General features: G+C 33.0%; 1 protein-coding gene across 1 annotated transcript in view; it reads right to left on the bottom strand.

The window, feature by feature from the left end:
* Positions 1 to 2990: 2990 nt before the first annotated feature.
* The window catches only part of LOC149537643 (agamous-like MADS-box protein AGL11), a 71567-nt gene continuing 50722 nt past the window's right edge, over positions 2991 to 23835 (bottom strand). The window contains exons 3-8 of the mRNA XM_089801392.1: positions 4078 to 4156; positions 3863 to 3924; positions 3631 to 3730; positions 3472 to 3513; positions 3255 to 3296; positions 2991 to 3173 (exon numbers count right to left, since the gene is read on the bottom strand). Of these exons, the coding sequence (XP_089657518.1) occupies positions 2991 to 3173; positions 3255 to 3296; positions 3472 to 3513; positions 3631 to 3730; positions 3863 to 3924; positions 4078 to 4156 (508 nt within the window). The remainder of the gene's footprint in view (positions 3174 to 3254; positions 3297 to 3471; positions 3514 to 3630; positions 3731 to 3862; positions 3925 to 4077; positions 4157 to 23835) is intronic.

Below are 23835 nucleotides of genomic sequence, written 5' to 3'. Positions count from 1 at the left end.
TTCACAATACCTCTTTACGAAAAGAGAAATGAATTAAGATGTGATTAATGTCATTTTTTTTCTTTTCTTACATAATATGAACTTTTTAATCATCTCAAACTTCCTTTTTATTCAAGTTAACAACACTCGTGATTTTACTATGTAGGGTTTCCCACTAGAAAAAAATAATTTTAGAAATAATATAAAGGTTCTACACCATTTTCCATATTTAATTATCATCATTTTTTTCTTTCTGTAAACATCAAGAGTTGATGATGAAAACCCCTAAAGTGTTCCCCAACCATGTAAAGAGGTCATTTTTTTTATCTATTCTAAGTTGATTACTCATCCTTAGCCTAACTAGATAAAGCATGACACTCCTCGGTATAATCCTTTGAATTTATTAAGTTGCTTTGAGGAGACTTATAATATACAACATTCTCTTCAATATTTCCATAAGCATGTTGAACGATCACAAACTAGGAAAATTATCATTGAGACACTAATCTTCCCAAAATATGGCTTTCTTCTCATTACTAACTTTTAGTTTGAAACCACCTTTTAATGGCCCTCTACATTTTAACATGTTTTCGTATACTTTAGAGAACATAGTAATGTTTTGTGAAGTAACAAGGGGAAAAAAAAGTGAATTTAGGAATTTAGTTTCCCTCTTAATCCTAAACAAGTCTAAGGATCCATGAGAAAGCCTCCAACCAATCTTGGTCAGCATAGATTTATTGATTTCAAACACTTTTGTTGAACCAAGAGCATGAATAGCCTTACTTTTTCAGCTAGTATCCTTGCTAACAAGGCTTAATCTGTTTTTCTTTTCCACTCTTGTCCATTGAAAGTTGCATCAAATTCTCTCTAATTTCTCCACTCTTCCCCTAAAATATTAAAAATAAATAAAAGATAAATAGCGATTTCACAGAGTGAAGCACTAAAAAGTTCAAGTTTACCTACATTGCAACAATTTTTTTTATCCTTTGATTGAATGATTTTATTTTGATTTCATTCATAAATAAGTTTCCAAAAGTTAGAAGAAGTTGTGTTGATAGTTACCAAAAGGAAAAGATAGGTAGTCAAAAGTTTAGCCAACTCAAAATCCAAAACAATAATAATTTACTTCTAAAGATCCTTGTTAGTATGAAAAATTAATTATTAGTTTTTGCATATTATATTTTTTGTCCCAAGTAAATCTTATACTTGGAAATGCCTTGTGTAAAATACCAATTAAATCCCAAAGAAAAAACTATCATTGAAAACCTACTACAAAATCTCATGTTGTAGCAAGGTAGATAATCCAATTCCCTTTATGTTTCAAATAGTTACAAGTTTTAATATATTTCGGCTAAGAATCCATCCCAACATTAGAAAGAGAAAAGGTAAAAAGTTGTCTCATTAGCAAAGGACCTTAACTAATATGAAAAACCCTAATATGTTCCATTGAACAATAATGAGAAATATATGTTACCCATAACTTCTAGTATTATTCTTATGAAATTAGGATTAAATCTCAATTTAGTAAGGATTTAAAAGAGGAAGTTTGAATTCACTTTATCATATTCTTTATAAATATCCAATTGAAGCACAATTTTCGGAGCTTTATTACTATCCATAGCATTTTAAGACCTATGAGATGAAATAGTATCATCATATTAGCCTTGTAATGTTTTGACTATCACAAACATTTATAAAATGAAAACTTAAAAAACAAGGATAGAAAAAAGAGATTGTAAAAATAAAAATGTAAACTATAGATATAAAAAATAAAATAACACAAAATTGAAATAAAGATGAACAATAAAATAAAAATAAGATAAAAATAAAGGAAGAGATAAAGATTCAAAGGATAGAAGAAGAACATGCCAATATAGAAAGCTAGAGGACAAAATGCCAGGTGGAAAAGAATACCAAGTATAAATATTTTTTAAAATGAGATTAAAAGAAAATAAATGGGAAATAAAAGAGAGACTAACTAGGCAAGAAAGCATCGGGGAGAAGGGAAAGAAGCAAGGGAAAAGAAAAATGATGCCATACATAAAGGTCATAGGGGCGAAAAGAGATAAGGTGGTTGAGTAGGTTTTAAAGAAGAAAGATAGGAGGCTAAGAGGGTGGGGATAGAAAGGTGGAAATAAGAGTAATGAAATAAATGGTTAGGTGGGAAAAATAAAATTGAAACAGTATAAATGAGGTTGCAAAGTGAAACTTATGGTCCAATATTTGTCACTATTGAGAGAAAATAAAATTTTAAGATATATCTATTATTTCTATAAGGTTCACTTATATTGAATTAGGCTCTTTAAAAATGAGAGGAAAAAATCAATATAATAGATAATATAAGATATTTATAAGTTTAGAGATCATTTAAATTATATTGTATTGAAGCGATATGCCAAAACAATATATCATAGAAAGTATGCACATGTTTTTCATCTAAATAGAAAATATTAAATAAATGGTAAAAATTGAAAGTTATATTAATATATAATAATATTTACATATACATAATCTTCTCTATTTTCTTAACTAACAGTCTCTAGAACAAAATACAATGTAGCTACAAAATTGATTGGCAAATATATTAAGCTTCCAAAACTTGCAACATATTGTAAAAACACAATGAACATAATCAGGAATGCATAAATAAAGAATTAGAATATTCAAGAGGTGTATTTGAATTATTTCCATAAGTTCTAAAAATGTATTTATTTATAGATTACTTTCATGTTATTTTAATTGAAGTGTTTTATTTTAAATGGTTTTTATATATACACAAATGTTAGCTTTACTTAAAAAATAAAATTATTTTCTATTGTGTCTTAAGTATTATATGAACTTCAAAAAAAACATGACTGTTATTAAATAATTTGTAACATGATTTATTCATGTATGAAATTGTAATTAAGTATTTTGCATTAAAAAAATAGATACTGCTACTATCCGCCACTAGACACTATTTAAAATACAAAGTTTGAAATGTTATAGTAGATGAAGTAGAATATACAAATTTAGTGATGTGCACCTCCTAATTGGAGACTAGTCTCGGTGCTAGTTGAATCTTCTGAAGGATAAGGGTGAACCATCTCAGTTAAATCTCCGATCACAGTACTTTTGTTGACATGACCTTGAAGAAAGAAGTTGTTGGAATAATGTAGTGCATTTGTGAGTTTTGTACACTCAAATTGTGTAAGCTATAAATTGACAATATAAAATTAGAATATGACAATCAATAAATTATGCAATAAATCATGTAACTTACATATACATAGTACCTTATCACACAATAGTTGATTTTCAGCCAATAAAACCCGTTCCTACCAAAAACATATTTAAATGTTTTTATAAATAACATTTCATTACATTTTAGTCTAAATCAAGTAAATTGAAAGCAACATATATTAAAATTAAAGATTACAACCATTGGTATAAAAAAATTTCATTACAACTATTCTTTCAAGTATATACTAAAAAGATAAAGGTGTAGCCTACCCTTTTTTGAATTGTTGCAATCTCTTGAAGAAACATATTATCCTTATTTTTTTGAACCATATCATACAAAAAAATGTTAGTGACTATATCAGATAAATAATTTTAAATTTAAATTTAAATCTTATTGTATGTATAATTGAGTCTATATTTTTTATTTACCTTCTTTGATTGTATCCTATCAAGTCCTTGTTGAAGGTGAATCTCAAGCTGTTTGAGTTGATTGATGTCTAGAGAAGAAATATTTTCCCCTTCTAGATTTCTGTGTAATGTTCAATTTTATTTTTTTTAAATATTATATAAAAATTAAATAATTAAATAATTCACATCTTCATAAAAAAATTCAACATTAATTTAACTAAAATAAAAATTTAATAATTAAAACAGAACAAACCTCTTTTCAGTCAATAAAGTATCAACTTGATGCCTCAATTGTCTTACTTCCAGCTTCAAATGCTAAATCAATTAACAAACAAGCTATCAAATAATTTTATATAAATATTTAATATCTTCCTAGTTTTTAAAACTATTATATAGCATTATACTAAACACTGTTCAAATGATAAAATAAAATATACATGAAATTTATAATGGTGATAATACAAATACCTCTATTGAATTTCCACTCATTTTAAGTTCTTTCCCTTGTGTATGAATCCTTTTGTATCTCTCAATTGTTCTATTCATTCTGTTGATAAAAATAGAAGTAATACTAATCATTAATAAATATATAATACAAAAAATGATTTAATTTATAGTGTTAATGAGATTATTACAATAAAACTAAATATCTATCAGTATAATTAATAATAATGTATGTTTACTTTAACAATGTAGAAGGATGAAGCTGAATTAAATAGTCTTTGGGTGAAGTGGGAGAACCTAAAGAAATTGATGATTGGGTTGGATGTTAGTTTTAAGACCCTAGTGGACTTTATGGCTAATGTAATGCATGCAACATCTACTAGCCTCAAGCTCTTATAGTAGGAGAAAGTGTAGGGTAAATAACAAGAGGAGGTTGATGTTCTGTTGGTTTCTCAACTTATCGGTTGGAAACATTATGATCCTTGCCTAGTCAATATTGAGTAATCTAACAATATTTGGATAATGGAAATGATTGATGCTTGATACTCAAATCCTCTTCACTTCAAGATATGCTATCCTAGATGAGTACACCTTATGAAAAAAATTTAGTATAGCTTATGCAAATTTTACAAAGTAATACTCTTGAGATAGCTAGTTATTCTCAAGGAGAAATCACAAGTGTAGGGCTGAGTACTTTTTGAATAATTAAATGAGTGTTTTAAGTAAAAATGTATGATAAAAATGGTAACAATGACTTAATGTGATGTTGCTAATCATATAAATAACCTCGCCAATTAAAAATGTTGATAAACTTAACAAGAGCTAGACCAATCCTTTTCAATTGGGCAAATAGAGTCTAACCCTAAATCAAAGTATCATCAAACCTTTGAAGACAATGTTTATACCATCAGCTATTGGATAGATAACTTGAGTAATATGGAGCCTAGTCAAAATAAGCTTAGACCCAATACTCAAGAATAATTAGAAAGATATTACATTTCATCAAATATTTGATAATAGAAGATATATATAAAACTCAATCCATTAACAATAACATAAATTCAAAAGTAAACTACCAACAAGTGATTTATTGAACATCCAAATATTTGAGATCAATATCAAAGGAAAGTATCTTATATTGATATATAGAATAAGAAACAATAGTAGAAATATGTAAGTTGCATAAATCTTGAAATTACATCAATCATTACACTTCAAAGTGCTTTATAATATTTCATAGAAGGGAAATATGTCCAAAATATCAGATTGTATCATACATAAAATGTATTGTATGTAACATATATCTTCTAACTTATATCAAAATGAGATCATGTACTACCTTTCTTAAACAAAAAAGGGGCACAATAGATATTTACATCTCTTCATTACATGACTATTCATAACTAACTAAATTATACTTTTGCATAAAATCTAAAAACTACTTTAATAAAGGTTTCATGTCCTCCATTCTCCAATAGAGGCATCATATTCTTCATTAGTTGTTACTTCTTCTTGAACTAGTTCTCGTGCTGACATGTATCCATTGATCCATTTCAACATCTGTGTGTGTGTGGAACATGTGAATATGGATATATTAGGAATAAACTTCTATATATCTTGCCACTTATTTCTTTAGAAACACAAACACTAATTTGAAATTTATCAAACTTTCTCTCAGGAAAAATAACTTTATCCAATAATGTATGGAAATTGTTTATCTAGAGGTTCTCATTTTCTTTGAACTAGGCCATATCACTCTATGGAACTTTCATGTTTCCATCCTTACATTAATCCATGCTCTTAGTCTTTCTATCATTTCCCTTCAAACAAAGATAACACAATGTTCAATAGAGGAAATGAGCTATACTTTTTATTTAAGTTTTCTTGATCCTACTTTCTATTGGCTACATTCTTTATTATGGCTTCAAAAACATCCACTATATCCTTAACTAGCCAATGGGAATTTGAATCCATTTTCTTATCTCATAGAGCCAACCTAATCTATATCGAGAAGGATTCAATTTTTTATCTAACTCTAGCAATATAACCTTGTTATCTTTTAAGAAAGAAAGCATTTTATTTAGACATTCAGACCCCACATATACTTCATTGAAATAATCATCTTGATCATAGATTTCATGATATCCTCAAGGTTCTTATACGTGCACTCTTTCTATACTTCTTCTTTGTTGATTTCTTCTAGTCTTTTATCCTTAACTTTAAAGACTAGGGTTACTGGTTGGTGAAAAAAATGGATTTGGGTGTTGGAGGAGATTTCAAGCTATGGAGATGACTCTCTAACCTCATTTTTCTTGTACGAATTTTAATTATCATGGAGTTCATATACATATATAGCTAGATAAATTTTATCCTTATATGGATTTTCAAACCCCACATATTAAATTTATCCTTTTCTTTGCACATCAATAGCTAGATAAATTTAAGGAAAACTACCCTCTCAAACACAAATTGAGGTAGCCTATGTAGATGATGTATACATCCATATAACCTATTTAGTGTAAAATTAGAATTGCATATTGATTCACCAAATTTTAAGTCATACTTCCCATCAGGAATATATCCTTTTTTGGCCTTAACATGAGGTTGATTTTTTTGGGGATCTTGGTAATTAAACCTCAAAGTAGTCTAGTTATGTACACAAAAAATACATGTCTAATAATTCTTGAAATCTCCATATCCTCCATGTTTGTTCCTAGCTTTTCACCACATCTAAATGGGTAATGGGTTACTTTTCTCATTAGTGGTGTTAAGTTATTACAAAAATGGTTAGCATTTTGAAACATAAATAGATGGCACAATAGAGGAAGATTTTTGAAAGATGCGGTAGTCCTCTGCCAAGATAATTGTGTATGAAGGGTTTTCTTGATTTCACTTGCAAATTCAAACTCAAGATATGAATGAGGGTTCTGAATCGTCATGGAAAAATACATGTAATCAAAGGGAATAATTTTGGTATAATTATCTCCAAACAACTCAGCCTAGCCATAATACTTATTCATGAAAAAACACAGAAAACTATCAATAGAATGAGGATCCATGTTTTCAATTGGCATCAATCTATTATTTTGTCAGCTTTTCATGCATTGTGCAATTTGAGAAAACCTAAATCTAATTGTCCTCTTATAGTCAACTCTTAACTAATCTCTATCTATCTTGTTAAGAGCCTGAGTGCTCAAGAAAAATCACTCCTTAATGAAAGACCTAGTTAAGACAAGTAGAGTTATTTTTTCTAGTTTCCTAATTGTTCTCCATAGTTTTTTCATAATGATTGACTAGGATATTGATAAGCTCAAAGTCTATATACACATTTGGAACTATAGTTTTTGTTAAGATGAGTTTCCAAATATTATTTCGAGGTTCTTTCAAATCTTTCTTTGCATAAAAATACCAAAATAGAGACGTATCATAAACTAGAAAATTTTCATCCTTACATCACTATATTCATCAAAAAATATGGACCTAGTGGCAAAGTTAGTAAATAATTCTAGGAGTGTCTTTCAGATTTTTTTCTCCATGTTCTCACCCTAGTCTTTCCTTATAGCTACCTCTTTCTTAGCATTAAATTCTTTCTTAACATTAATCTCTTTCTTAGGTGCAATTTTGAATGGAATTACAAATTGAGGAAGAAAACTCAACGTATGACTTTTTGAAGCTTGAAAATACAACCTTGCAATTCACTCACACATCCTACAATTCCTTCTACACCTTGAAAATGGTGTTTTGTAGAGAATGATTTCTTTATTTTAATAACTTACTTTTTCTATTCCTCTTTTAATTCTTATTTATTATTTCATAGACTTTGCACAAGTGACTACTTCTCCACTTCACTTACCTATCACTTCAAACATTCTATAGTTAATGACTCTTACTTTGATGAGAACAAAACTACTTACTTCACCTTTTAAAAATATACATTAAATATTTTTTTCATTTTCACTAAGTCATTCATTGATCCCTCCTGAAACAACAAAATTTGCCACTTTGTGATCCCCTTTTATAGGTACCTTCAGACTTGAAAAAATCACCATGTCATAGTCACCTTATATTAGTATGTCCAAAATAAATTGCTACCTCATAGACATTCGATCTTTAGTCATCCAAAATAGAAGAACAAAAATTACTACTTCATGGGGTTCCATCATTGTATCACATGAGACAATGAATTTTTTCCATTTCCTAGGTATTTTTAATTTATGCCTACAAAATAGAAAAAATACACTTAGCAATGATATTTATTAAGTAAAAATTAAAAAACATATGGTGCAATTTAGCATGAAAATTTTCAAGGTCTACCATTGATTTGAGAGGACTTTTTCTTGGATCCCTCTAATGATTTGTTAGATATCTAGTAGCTAAACAAACCCCATAGAAGGAGAAGAAAGAATGATAGCTTGACCTCATTCCATGATGTTGATTTTTTATTATTGTTTCTATCAATTAAGTGCAAGCCCTCCATGGTAGTTATTATGAATAAATTTCAAAGCATGGAGATAGTTTCTAGTAGTTTAGTTATGATCAATTATAAACCATGATACTATTTCTATCCCTTTTTTATTCTAAATTTTTCTAAAATATTTTTAACAAAATTTGTAAAAAAATATAGTACTTAGGTAACATTATTTTTCTAAACCAAGGGTAAATCTATAGGCTCTACAACTTCCACAATTCCTTGTGTCCTTCCTTTCCTATAGTATTCTTTGATATCTCATATGTGAAATATTTCCTAGTTACTAATATTATTGATGTTGCAAGAAGGACAAAGAAAAACTCTATTCATTTTCCTAGATCCTTTATGATTTCTTTGACGATGTTGACTAAAAATCCTATTAATTTATTATTTAACCAAATGTGTTAAATAATGTAAAGATGACAATTTGCTCACTAGAATCATAGGAAAGTTAACAATACTTCCATCTTTCCTAGATATAAGGATAATTTATTTTAGAGATAATTTGTGAAGGACGAGTCACAAGAGAAACCTAGTAACTCTTTGATGTATCAAACATTGGGTAGATAGAGGTAACACTTTTTCTATTATAATTGACATTGAGAAGGATACAAACTTAAGGAATGCAAAAATTGATATGAATGTAGGAAAATGGAATTAAGCAATAGAGAAAACAATAAAATTTTTGATATTTCCAAGAAGTCAACAACTACAAACTTCACCCATATCTATAAAAGATAAAATAATGAGCTAATTGATCAAATTTGTGATATGATGCTAGAGGAGGATGGTGTTATCTTCACATGTAGTAAAATCACATACACTTAGACTTAGACCATACATGATAACTAAATTCTTTGTGATGGAATGAAAAAATGGGGTCTATCTCCATGTAGAGTCTTAAGGTTATGAATAGGTATGAAATGTCTTTCAAATTTATGAATTGCAAGATACATGTAAATGATTTCCATGAAGACAATAGTGATAAGGAGCTCTTCATATTTCTCATTGGTGATATCACCCATGCTCTCTATTGTTCAGATTTTAATATTGAGTCCACTCACCATTTTTTAAAGATGTGTCTTATGCTTCTCTTGTGCTAGGAGATCTCAAACCATGTTTTTATTTTCAAGCATATAACTAGATACAATAAATAATTCTAAACATCTAACAAATATGATGCAGGAGCATCCAGAGATATAAGGACAATCTTGTGTTACAAAAAAAAATGTACTTAGACTTAGTTTCTGTTTCATGTCTTTACATTTTTGGATACCCATTTGGGTCAAATAAAGGTTCCAACTCTATAGTTCCACTATCAGTGTGTTTGAAAATCTTGAAAAAATAGGAACATGCAATTTGGCCATCATTTTGGTGACCTAGAAGGTGTAAATTGGCCAGATGAATGTAATTGTGATTTAGAGCATTCTAGAAAAAGAATTAGGTCAAAAGGCCCCACGGTTTGAAAGTTATTGCAATTTTTTGAGTTTTGGAGACCTCCTAAGAATGCTTCAAAGCCAGGTTAGGGGCATTAAATGACCTTGAAAAGGGCCAAAAAATGGTGGATGAGCAAAGCTTGTCCATAGGGCTATAGAGCACTTTAGGAGCTTTCTGAAAATGTAAACAGTCCATCAATCAAAGCTACGGTTCAAAAGTTATGCCTTCGCGAAGTTCGGTTACCGTTTATGGATTCTTCTAGATTTGCACCAACTTCTAACGTAGCTTCTGAAACCTTCTATTTTGTCGGTGGATGCCTACTAGCACTTTCTAGAATGTACTCCTAGTCCTTAACCCTTTGGGGTCTATTTAAGGAGATTTCTGGCATTGTAAAAGGCAGTTCGAAGTGGAGTTTGAGAGGAGGTGCTAAAAGGAGAAATTATCTCTAGATTTATGCTATTGTAAGCCCTTAGGGCATATTCTGAAGTTTATTTTCTCTGTACTATTTGTATTAGCTTATTTTCTCAGTTAATATAATTTCCCTTTTGTGTTGTGTCCATTCTGTTCTTGGGTTGTGTAACCATCAAGTGATATCAGAGCTATTTTTTCTGAGTGTGTAGACAGAGCACCGACTGTGAGGCAGTTTGCACCATGACTATGTGGTTGTGGGTTCGAGTTAGAAGATGCCTCCATGAAGAGAGGGTGGTGGAAGGGCTAGAGCTATTAATCCTAAGGAGGTTAGAGCCCTCCAAAGGCAAGTGTAGGCATTGCAAGAGGAGCTTCATAGAGGAGAAAATATTGCCATAGGTGACAATAGTGAGGATGAAAATGAAGAAGAAGTAATGGGACCAGAAGAGGAAGTTGATGGGGAAGTTTTGAATCCTGTAGAGGAAAGGCTTTTTAGGGCCATTACTAAGTTTGGGAAAAGACCTACAATTGAAGTGGGTGTATTTTCAAGAAATTTGAAACCAGATGAGTTGATCGATTGAATCAATGAACTGGAAGAATACTTTGAGTATGAGGATATCAGGGACCCAGATAGGGTTAAGTTTGCAAAGGCCAAACTAAAAGGCCATGCCAAAATTTGGTGGCAAGAGGTTCAATTGGAAAGAAATAGAAGAGGAAAGGAGAAGATCATGATGGGATTGCATGGTGGACAACTTGAAGAAGCAGTTCATTCCTGTGGACTACGAGCTTGATCTGTTTATGAAGATGCATGGGTTAAAGCAAGTAGGAAGATCAGTCCAAGAATATACAGAGGAATTTTACCGACTCTTGATTAGAGCGAGGCATGCAGAAGAAAATAAGGAGAAGGTTGCTCATTATATCAGTGGGTTGCGACCAAGCATCCAGGAGGAATTAATTCTGGTAAGAATGACCAGCATTGAAGAGGCATACCAGTTTTCCCTACGAGTTGAAGAGAAGCTGAATAAAAGGTTTGAAGGAAGACAAAGAGGGCATGGTCAAGGAGGAAGGGGAAGTGGTAGATCATCTGGAGGCCACAATGAAACCCAAAAGAAAAATGAAGATGTGGGTACTAGCAGAAACTAGAGGAATGAGGGTTTCAACCGCTCCCATGATCAAGACTTTGGAAATCAAAGAGGAAGAGACAAAGGATGTGGAAAAGGAAGAGGAGGCTTCCATGGTACCTGTTTCCATTGCAATGAAGAAGGTCATCGTGCCTTTGAATGCCCTCAACTACAAGGAAGGACAGATAGGAGAGCTGAGGGCCAAGCTAGGGTTGCTCATGTGGATGAGGATGCACAATCATCAGATTCAGAGGATGCAGAAAGAGGAGAGACCTTGGTAAATGAAAGAGTCCTACTAAGTGGTGAGAATGAACAAGGACAACGAAGGAGTTTGTTTCGTACCAGATGCAAGTGTGATGATAAATGTTGTGATGTGATCATTGATGGTGGTAGCACTGATAACTTGGTATCAGAAGAGATGTTCTCTAAGCTAAAGCTCAAGAGGAAGAAACATCCCCAGCACTATCGAATTTCTTGGGTAAAAGATGATCATAAGGTCCTAGTAAGTGAACAATGTTTAGTAAAATTCAAAATTGGGAGTTACCATGATGAAATTCTCTGTGATGTTATTTCGATGGATGTTTGCCATCTATTGTTGGGTAGACCATGGCAGTTTGATAGACATGCAATACATGATGGACATGCAAACACATACTCTCTAACAAAGGATGGAGTTCACCACAAATTGAAGCCCATGCAAAAGGAAGGTGAAAAGGTATGTAGTAGTGCTAGGATTTGTCTTGTTGATGGAAGGAAGTTTTTAGATGGCATGAAACATCAGCATATGTGCTATGCTTTGATTCCTAGGAAAGATAAAGAAGGTAGTAGTGAAATACCGTTTGAAGTTTCAGATTTACTAGAGGAATTTGGAGATATTATCTCTAATAATGTTTCAGATGGATTGCCACCAGTAAGGCAAATCAGTCATCAGATAGATCTAATTCCAGGAGCTAGTTTGCCTAACAAGGCTGCTCACAGGATGACTCCTACTAAAACAGAGCTAAATAGACAGGTTCAGGAGCTGTTGAGGAAGGGCTTGATTCGAGAGAGCCTAAGTCCATGTGTAGTACCTGCAGTACTCGCACCAAAGAAGGATGGAGAGTGGAGGATGTGTACAGATTCCCAAGCTATAAATAGGATAACCATCAAGTACCAGTTTCCTTTTCCAAGGATGGATGATCTTATGGACTGCTTGAGTGGAGCTCAGTACTTCACAAAGATAGATCTGAAGAGTGTCTATCATCAGATATGGATTCGAGAAGGAGATGAGTGGAAAATAGCCTTCAAGACCAAGGAGGGTCTTTATGAGTGGTTACTCATGCCCTTTGGATTGACGAATGCCCCAAGCACCTTCATGCGGCTCGTGAATGAGGTACTTAAGAAGTTCTTGGGAAAATTTGTTATTGTCTATTTGGATGATATTTTAATTTTCAGCAAGACTTTGGAAGAACATTTATTGCATATTCGTAGTGTCCTTGAAAGGCTAAGGGAAGAGAAACTGTTAATTAATCTATAGAAGTGTGTCTTTGCAAATAGGGAATTATTCTATTTGGGGTTTGTTATATCACCTGAAGGTCTCAAAATGGATCCAGAGAAGGTAAAAGCCATCTTGGAATGGCCTACTCTGAGGTCTTCTACTAAGGTAAGATCATTTCATGGTCTGGTTAGTTTTTACAGGAAGTTTATTAAGAATTTTAGTGGCATATGTGCACCCTAACTGATACAATAAGAGGGGATAGAAAAGAGTTCAAATGGACTGCAACAGCTGCGAGAAGTTTTGAATTGTTGAAGAAGAAGGTGACTGAACAACCTGTGTTGGCACTTCCAGATTTTAGAAAAGTGTTCCAGGTGGATTGTGATGCTAGTGGTAGTGCTATTGGGGCTTTATTAAGCGAATAAGGTAAGCCTATTGCATATTTTAGTAAAAAATTGAATGATGCAAAGAAGAAGTATTCTGTTTATGATCAAGAATTCTATGCAATAGTTAAGGCCTTAAAGAAATGGAGGCACTATTTATTGCCAAAGGAATTTGTTTTGTATACTGATCATCAGGCATTACAGTACCTAAATAGCCAAGGTAAATTGAATCAGAGGCATATGAAGTGGGTAGAATTCTTGTAGAGTTATACATTTGTGTTGAAGCATAGAAGTGGAAAATCTAACAGGGTTGCAGATGCACTAAGTAGGAGACAGTCACTGCTTACAGTAATGCAGGTTGAAGTAGTTGGTTTTGATGAACTCAAGAATTTGTACCCTAAGGATCCTGATTTTGCTGAAGCATGGAAAGCTTGTAAAGAACCTGTTGCTGTAGAGAGAACCAAGTGGTTAGACTATTTGATTCAGGATGGCATGTTGTTAAAAGGTAGTCAATTGTGCATTCCAAGGAGTTCCATGAGGGAAAATCTGATTAAGGAGAAACACAGTGGAGGAATGGCAGGACATTTTGGTCAAGATAAGACCATTTCCTTTCTTAGAGAACATTATTTTTGGCCTCAAATTTCACAGGATGTGAAGAAGTTCGTACAAAGTTGCCAAGTTTGTCAAGTTGCCAAGGGGTTTAGTCACAATACTGGCCTATATCAGTCGTTTCATGTTCCATCAAGGCCATGGGAGGACATAAGTATGGATTTTGTTCTTGGATTGCCAAGGACACAAAGGGGTAATGACTCAGTATTCGTGGTGGTTGATAGGTTCTCCAAAATGGCACATTTCATTCCATGCCACAAAACTCATGATGCTGTCCATATTGCAGACTTGTTTTTCAAAGAGGTGGTAAGAATACATGGTCTTCCAAGAAGTATAGTTTCTGACAGAGATACTAAATTTGTGGGGTATTTCTGGAAGACATTGTGGAAGAAGTTGAGAACAGACCTAAAATTATATTCCACGCATCACCCATAGACTGATGGTCAAACAGAAGTGGTAAATAGAAGTTTGGGCAATTTACTGAGATGTTTAGTTGGGGATAATCCCAAGGGATGAGATTTGATTCTACCACAGGCAAAGTTTGCTTATAATAACTCTGTAAATAGGAGTACTAAAAATTCACCATTCCAAATTGTATATGGGAGTAGCCCAAGGACTGCACTAGAGCTAAGGAAGATAGAACAAGGGGAGAGGACAAGTGCTAAAGTGAAAGAATTTGCTGAACATATCAAGCATCTACATGAGGAGGTTTAAGCACACATTACCAAGATGAATCAAGAGTATAAAGCTAGGGCTGATCAAAGGAGAAGACATAAGGAATTCCAAGTAGGGGATCTAGTCATGGTGCACTTACGAAAAGAAAGATTTCTAGCTGGTACTTACAATAAATTGAAAATGAAGAAATTTGGCCCTTGCAAAATTTTGAAGAAACATGACTCAGGAAATGCATATGAAGTAGAGCTGCCAGATGGTATTCACATTTCTCCCATTTTCAACATTGCAGATTTAATAGAGTATCATGATGATGGTGCAGATGATGAGCTGGTGTTAGAGCCATGTCCAATTCCTACTTCTAAGAAGGAGGAGATAGAAGACATTTTAGATCATTGTGTGGGTAGGAGTACCAGAAATAGGTAGTATGAGGAGTATTTGGTCAAATGGAAAGGATGGCCGATCGAGGACTCAACTTGGATTTCAGCAGCTGAGGTTTCCCATTTGCGATTTCCTCTACCCTCCATAAAGTGACAGGGTCACTTTTCAATCTACCCTGGGTGTCTGATGCAGGAGCATCCAGAGGTATAAGGACAATCTTGTGTCACCCAAAAAAATGTACTTAGACTTAGTTTCTGTTTCATGTCTTTACATTTTTGGATATCGATTTGGGTCAAATAAAGGTTCCAACTCTCATAGTTCCACTATCAATGAGTTTAAAAATCCCAAAAAAAATAGGAGCATGCAATTTGGCCATCATTTTGGTGACCTAGAAGGTGTGAACTGGCCAGATGAATGTAATTGTGATTTAGAGCATTCCAGAAAAAGAATCAGGTCTAAAGGCCCCATGGTTTGAAAGTTATTGCAGTTTTTCGAGTTTTGGAGACCTCCTAAGAATGCTTCAAAGTCAGTTAGGGGCATTAAATGACCTTGAAAAGGGCCAAAAAATGGGGGATGAGAAAAGGTTGTCCATAGGGATATAGAGCACTTCGAGAGCTTTTCAAAAATGTAAACAATTCGTCAATCAGAGCTACGGTTCAAAAGTTATGCCTCCGGGAAGTTCGGTTACCATTTCTGGATTCTTCTAGATTTGCACCAACTTCTAACATAGCTTCTGGAACCTTCTATTTTGTTGATGGATGCCTACTAGCACTTTCTAGAATGTACTCCTAGTCCTTAACCCTCCGGGGTCTATTTAAGGAAATTTTTGGCATTTTAAAAGGCAGTTCGGAGTGGAGTTTGAGAGGAGGTGCTAAAAGGAGAAATTATCTCCAAATTTATGCTATTGTAAGCCCTTAGGGCATATTCTAAAGTTTATTTTCTCTGTACTATTTGTACTAGCTTATTTTCTCAATTAATATAATTTCCCTTTTTTGTTGTGTCCATTATGTTCTTGGGTTGTGTAACCATCAAAATATATAAGACTCTACAATGTAGGTCATTATATCTGTTGCATGGAAATATTGGGAACATGATGTTGACAATTTGATGTTAATAGTGGTTTCTTCTACATTTTTTAGTTGGTGGGATTTTAATTTTTTTGATGTTGTGAAGATAATTCTAGGCATTGATATTATGCTTTTATAAGTGTAAAAAACCTTTTTTTTCTTTTAAATATCGATATTAAAAACAATCTTACATCTTCAATGTGCACAGGTTAATTTAATCCTAATTATAAGAAGTCATTTTTTAATCATAGAAGATAATTTAATATAAATAATAAGATGTCATATTTATAAATTGTATAGTTATATAATCAATATAAAATTATTATTTTGCTTTGCTACAATTTAACAAAAACTCTTATACCCATGTCTGCTTCCATTGAAGATATTCTTTTGTCAATTTCCTATCATTGTTTAAGATACCCAATGGATTCAAGGATATAATTGCAAAAAAAAAACAATGCAACTTCTTTTGATCATGTACTAGGGAGAAGGATAAAATGAGGTTGGTCAGCTAGGAAAAAGTCTATAGATCTAAATGTAAGGGATGACTAAATTTGACGAAAATAAAAGACCACAATAGAGACTACATTCCCAAGGTGGGATGAAGGCTATTCCAAAACACTATTGGTTGGTCATAAATCATGACAGCCAAATATGTGAAGGATAACTCCTTCTCCCATCAAATATTAAATAATGAATTCCTTGTTGGATATAGAATTTTCTAATATACCTAAGAAGTGGAGCTTCTAAACCAAGGTGTGAAATATATTTTTGGGGATGGGAACAATATCAAATATTGGGAAGATGATTGACTCAAAAATTACCCACTTAGTCAAATCAGATTCAGCCTCATAAATCATTTTTGTACTATTCTATATAGGTGGAGACTAAGTAATTATATGGATAAAAATGGTAAATGGCATAATTTTTTAATTAATGTTCAAGATGAAAAGAAATATCACTATGATTTTGGAAGTGCTAAAATCTACGATTAATGGGATTCATATCCCAGGCTTCCCTGGAGAGGATATCATTATTTTGGTTCTGTATACTTAGAGTGAATTTAGTATTAAATTCTCATATCACACAATTACTATGACTAAGGTCAATGGATATGTTGGGAACCATTTTACCCTTTTGAAGATAAACTTCTTTTGGTGGTCTACTCTTCAATGGAAGAATACTTACTATTGAAAAACTTAAATGAAGAGGTTTCCAACTAGTCAATTGGTATTTCATGTGTACAAATGACGATGAAGGCATCTATGACCTCCTCATTCTCTTTCCTTATGTCAAATAAGTCTAGGAGAGAATTTTACATAAACATAGGTTGTCCCAAGTCTTTAATTATGGCCTCCATCAATTTATATCAAATTGGAAATGCCCATTTGATTGCCCCCTCCTCATGACCCTATGGAAAACTATTCTAACATATGCCTCTTGGAAGCTTTGGAAAGAAGGGAACAAGTATATCATCAGACAAAAAGACTCTCCCTCTGTTGCTACTATACGTATTATGGTTAATATCATCAACAAATTTTTTACATCTTGGATATTCAAAACACCTCTTGTCCCTCCCCCCTCACCCCGATGAAAAAGGATGAGATTATGGTTGATAATTGGAGACTTCACTCCTTAGTCTCTAGGTTTTATAACACTAATACAATTGCTAGAAGTACTGTTCAATTCCAAGACATTCCTTCCTTTTGCTTGAAACTAAAATTTGATTAAATGGCCACAACTGGTGTTTATACTATTGGGGGAAACATAGGGCATGACAAGGGTAATCCTATGATTTTGTGTGGGGATATGTGTGGTCAACTCTAGCAATATCATAGAATCCATGGCCTTACTCAAGGGGATAAAAATGATATGTCTATTGGTTTATTTCAACTAATGTTATAAGGTGACACACAACTCATCATTGATTTGGCTTTTGGTCATATAAAAGTTGATTGGTATTTTACATAATGTGAAAATCTAGCATATGTATCAAGAAAGGAACTAGGTGGTGGACACTCTTGTTGTATGCAACCATGACACCTTAGATTTGCAACTTTTGTGAAATGTGGAAGGCTTAGCTACATCTATCCAAAATATTTTTAAAATTGATAAAATTGAAATATGATGGGATTATACACCTCAATTACATGTGGTGGTGTGTGGAAAAGTCTCTTCTTCTAGAACAGAGTACATTTTAAATTTGAATAAAGTCATTAAAGTAATGATGGCCATATACTATATTTTTTACTATATTCAATATTAAAAAAGCTTCTTTGTTTCAAGGATGGTCTTACTTAATTATAATGAGTTGTAGGATTATGATGCAAGGTGGAATTATTTCCTTTTATGGTAGCATACTAAAGGAGTAATTTCTCCATATTTATTGTGTTTTTTTCCTTTGAGAAGACAACTTGTGATATTGGCTTTATTTTGACCTTTCATATTTTAAGGACTTGTTTTCTTTGTAAATAGTGAAGGGCAAATTTATCTATCAATCTCTACACTTTTTTAGTTTTCAAAGGTGAATTTGAAATGGATTTCTTTGAGGAATTGGTCATTGATTTAGGGGAAAGTTTTGAAATGGCCACAAATCATATTTATATTGACATGAATGATATTGATGAGCACATTAAAATAATGGAGTATCTTGGACTTATTTGTGTGAAGGTGGTCCACTTCTTTTCATAATATGCATTCATTGGTATCATGAAAATGTTACCATGCAATTTATTAACTCTTTGAAAGACCGACATGTTACTATTAATAAGATATTGTTTTAGATTAATGAAGATGTCATTTGTAGAGGTAGTGGGATCTCCCTTGAAGGCATGAAATGGTGCAAGAAAGCTAGGGTTTCCAATCAAGCCAATCTTAATAAATTACTTTTCCTTGATGTCAGATGAAGAGTCGGCTTGAACACTAGGTTGGTTTGAAAGAGAATCTCTTTGGCCACCATGTGATGAGCTATTTTATGATATCAATTATTACAATACGCTAGATGGTCATTTTTTTAAAATTTACAACTATCATTTTTGCATCTTAAATCAATTTACAAATAGGGACCTTCTCTTTTTCCTCTATTTCGTGTTTCATTCTATGGAGGAGAATATTTTGAAACTTGGAAAGAAAAGGAAGGACAAAATGTCCAATACAGTGTTTCATTAAGCATTCATGATCAACCTTTCTAATATATATATATATATATATATATATATAAAATGAAGTATATGATTTTATATAATTGCCCAATTTTATGATTCACAAGTTTTATTTTTATTATTAAGTAATGCCCATTTGAAATATATCTAGACATGTTACCTTTAATTAAATAATGATAAGTTGTAAATTTTCAATATATTCTGTTATTGTTAATCTATTTTGAGATAAATATACTTAAATATTTTGGAAATCAAATTAAATATTGACATTGCTCTACTTTTGAAAAATTGTAAAATATTTTGTTTAGAGTATAATAGGTTTAGCTTTGTGTATTTTGGACTCACTTCAAATTTAATTTAAACTATTGAAGTAAAAAGTAATTAAAATTCGAATACATAGAACTTGACGTGACACAGCATATCTAGAAAACAAAATTTATTTATTTTTATAAATTTTTGAACAATGTGGGTTATATTGAAGAAACATCTCTGAAGTTTTAGCTATTAGATATATTAATTTTCTTATTATCACTCCATTGCTAAAATGGAATGGATAATATTATATTATCACTCCAATATACTATAGGAGAATAAAAAAACTTAGCACAAGTATTATCTCAAAAAAAATATTTCTAAAATTATGGACCTAGCTTCCTATGAAAAAATCTACAATTATAAAATGAACAATGAAGGTGACCTCAAAGTTAAGTTAAGATTGCAATGTGACATATATAAATGATGGGGAAACAACCCAAGCGCAAAATGGACACAATAGGAAAAGGGAAATTGTATTAACTGTGAAAATAAGCTAGTACATTCAGTACAGAGAAAATAGACTTCAAAACATGTCCTAAGGGCTTACAATAGCATAAATTTGGAGATAATTTCTCCTTTTATTACCTCCTCTCAAACTCCACTTTGAACTGTCTTTTACAATGCCAAAAATATCCTTAAATAGACCCCGGAGGGTTAAGGACTAGGAATACATTCTAGAAAGTGCTAGTAGGCATCCACCAACCAAGTAGAAGGCTCTAGAAGCTACGTTAGAAGTCAACGCAAATCTAGATGAATCCAAAAATGGTAATCGAACTTCCAAGAGGCATAACTTTTGAACCGTAGCTCCGATTGACGAACCATTTACATTTCTAGAAAGCTCTCGAAGCGCTCTATAGCCTTATGGACCAGCTTTGCTCATCCCCCATTTTTTGGCCCTTTTCAAGGTCATTTAATGCCCCTAAATAGACTTTGAAGCATTCTTAGGAGGTCTCCAAAACTCGAAAAACTTTAATAACTTTCAAACCGTTGGGCCTTTTGACTTGATTCTTTTTCTACAATGCTTTGAATTACAATTACATTCATTTGGCCAATTTACACCTTTTAGTTCACCAAAATGATGACCCAATTACATACTTCAATTTTTTTGACATTTACACATATCCCAAGGTGTTCAAATACTCTATCCTAAAATGCTGATAGTGGAACTATGAGAGTTGGAACCTTTATTTGACCCAAATGGGTATCCAAAAATGAAAACACATGGAATAGAAACTAAGTCTAAGTACATTTTTTTTTGGGTGACATAGGATTGCCCTTATACCTCTGGATGCTCCTGCATCAATAAAAGATTATTAAGTTATACAAATATTTTTTAAAGAATAATTTAATCTTTTATCCATGTGTTCAAAGAATGAATTATTTGAATGCAAAGACTAATGTTGTTTGGGTAGGTTCTATAGATGTGAAAATAAGTTCTTGTGGTTGTTTCATTTGTTTTTTAAGTGTATTACTCTAATGGTTTTGCTACAACCATTTTTTAGTGTTCCTACAAACAATAGAATTGTATTAAAAAATAAAGATATGTATTGGAAGCAGTTTTTTTTATAAAGAAAATCTTGAAGGGTAATACATGAAGATATTATGATTTTATTTTTATCCTATGTGGTAATTTTTTTTTTGATGAATAGTCCTTTTCAATTAATAAATAATATACTAAGTGACAATTCACAAAAAAGGGCCAGGGGATACAAGTTTACCCTCTCAAAGTTCAAATGGCCTCAACAGGAATCAACAACTATTCAGCAAAAAAACTTATAGGAAACATCCTCAAGTTGCCAAAGTAGTACTAGTTGAGGGTGGTGGTTCATCTTAACCATGGAATCCTTAGTCATCCCTATGAATAGTAGGTGGATTGGGAATAGTCCAGCCATGAACAACATCATCGAGGGCCTGAGCTTCATCCTTGTTATCAAATCATGGGGGTGAGATAGCTAGATCCATGCAAATGGGCCATTTACTAGGTACAATATGTGGAGCACCAACCAGGGGAGCCACTGATTCTAGAGACCACCCTATGCCACCATAGGGTGAAGAAATTGAACAATGACCCTAATCACCATTGCCACCAATGAGAGAGTGATTACGGGAAGCCTACAAGTGAGGTGTATATGAGAGGCAACCTAAAGAGTTGGGAAAACTAGTGTCAACAAAGACATCAAATGTAACTCTGGCACTTGTATATGGAGCACTACCCTAGTGGTTAAGTAACTATTGGAGGTGGGCCACCTCTAGAGCTAGCTTGTTGGCTTGTACTTGAATCTACATCATTGCATTATTACAAATGCATGCTTTAGTGTACATAGCAAAATTTATGTTAAGAAAATTGTGAGTGAAAATAACAACATTCCTATCTTTCCATAAAGTAAACAAAATCTCCATCCTGAAGGTACGCCAAATTTGGGTAAACCTTTTCGATAACCTGGGGGAAATCACCCAAAATAACCATATGCCAAGAAAAGGCTACTAGCTAAAAGGGCTAAAAAAAATCATGAATCTAGTGCCAATGTTGTTGAGCATGTCTATAGAACCAAAAGAGATGGAAAAATGTCTCTAGTTGCCTACAGAAAGGTCATGGAGGATCCAGAACCCCAATATGTTTGGGTCGAGGCAAAAGGCCAAGACCTTGAAAAACTAGACACCAAGCAAAGTGGGAAACCTTAGGCTCTGTAATGGCATTCCAAATAGTGTCAAAATGTATTCTCCACTAAGAGAGAGAAGATTGAAAATACTAGAGCTAGTTAAGAGTATCGACCATCGACAGATGGGGAGAAAGCTAGTGATATCCCAAGCTGGGCTTATAGCTAGTGAAGATAGTAGCAGGATACCATTTCCAGTCAGCCTACCAAGGACGAACAAACTATAAATAATTTGGAATTGCAGCAAGCAACAAATTATAAGTCTCCAGATCTAAATGGGAAAGACAAAACTGAAGTTGCATATCTTCTAATGATTTGAGGCTCACAATGAGCCTAGAAAAGAGGTCAAAACATAAGCACCTTGAGTCTTTGCCAAAGGGATACCCTGGGTGACAAACAGAGGAGACCACCAAATCTTCTATTGATTCAAAGAGAGTCCATCCCTGAACCCATCACCAAACTAGTGAAGCCAAGGCTTGATAGCTTGCCAAGTTTGAAAGCCAATCCCCTTCCATATAGGTCTACTAGTAGGAAAGCCAGAAGAAATGCAATGCCAAACCAAAAAATTCTAGGCTTCATCTCTAGTAGTAGTAAAAATTATCCATTTGGCACAAAGAGAAAGACCTTTCTTTTTAGTGGAAAGAAGGCCAAGGCCTCCATACTCTTTGGGGAGGCAACAATAATCCCAAGATACTCTGTGGAAGCCATGATGGTCAGAGCCAAAAGACCAAAGAAAGTCTCAAAGTAATCAATCTAATTTCAGATAAGAGGGTTTGGAGGGGGGCCAATAGGAGGAATAATATACATGTCTAGCTACCAAAGCCTTTGAGAAAATCTAGAATTTTCTTGCAAGAGAAAGGGGTTTAGTAAGCCAATAGTCAAGCTTTTTTTCAATCCTTATAGACACATCATTCCAAAAATCAATTGGAGAGGCTTGAAAGCCAAAAGGAATGCCCAAAAACCAAAAGGTCTCCCCAGGAGTGACCCATTTACATTGGAACTAGTCAAGCCATGGTGGTGCTAGAAGAAAATATTGCCAATAATAGAGCATTTTGTGTCATTGAATAGCTGAGCAAGAAGCTTGACAAAAAGTATTCAAACTTTGCAAGGCATTAGTGATGTTTTCCTCATCCTCCAAATGATTGAGAAAGGAATCATTAGCAAATTGAACATTGACCAACTAGGAGGAGGAATTTGATGACAAAATGCCACACACCAAACAAGAAGAAACATAGTGGGCTAGCAAGTATCCAGAACATTCAATAGTGAGAACATATAAGATCAAAGCCAAAGGGAATCATTTCCAAATGGAACGAAAGAGCCCAAATACTTTAGAATGAGAGCTATTGATAGCAATACAAGCATTAGCATCTCCAAAAAGCATTTCCGCATACTAAAGAAAGTTGGGACCGAAACCAAGAGCTTGAAGAATAGAAAAAATGAAAGGTCATTCAATCCTATCATAAGCTTTAGCAAAGTCAATTTTCAAAAACACAAAGTATTGATTTGACTTGCAAGCCCACTGTATGCCCTCCCAAACAACAGTGATGTTGTCAAGAATATACATGGACTTAATAAAGCTATTTTTCTTTGGTCGAACAATTAAGGGCATAAGATGGTAGATTTTGA

Source organism: Cupressus sempervirens, chromosome 9, assembly GCF_028749045.1.
Source record: "Cupressus sempervirens isolate cs-2001-9-10 chromosome 9, ASM2874904v1, whole genome shotgun sequence".
Taxonomy (NCBI): domain Eukaryota; kingdom Viridiplantae; phylum Streptophyta; class Pinopsida; order Cupressales; family Cupressaceae; genus Cupressus; species Cupressus sempervirens.
Note: the sequence above shows the minus strand (reverse complement) of the source record. Positions and strands in the feature narration are given on the sequence as shown.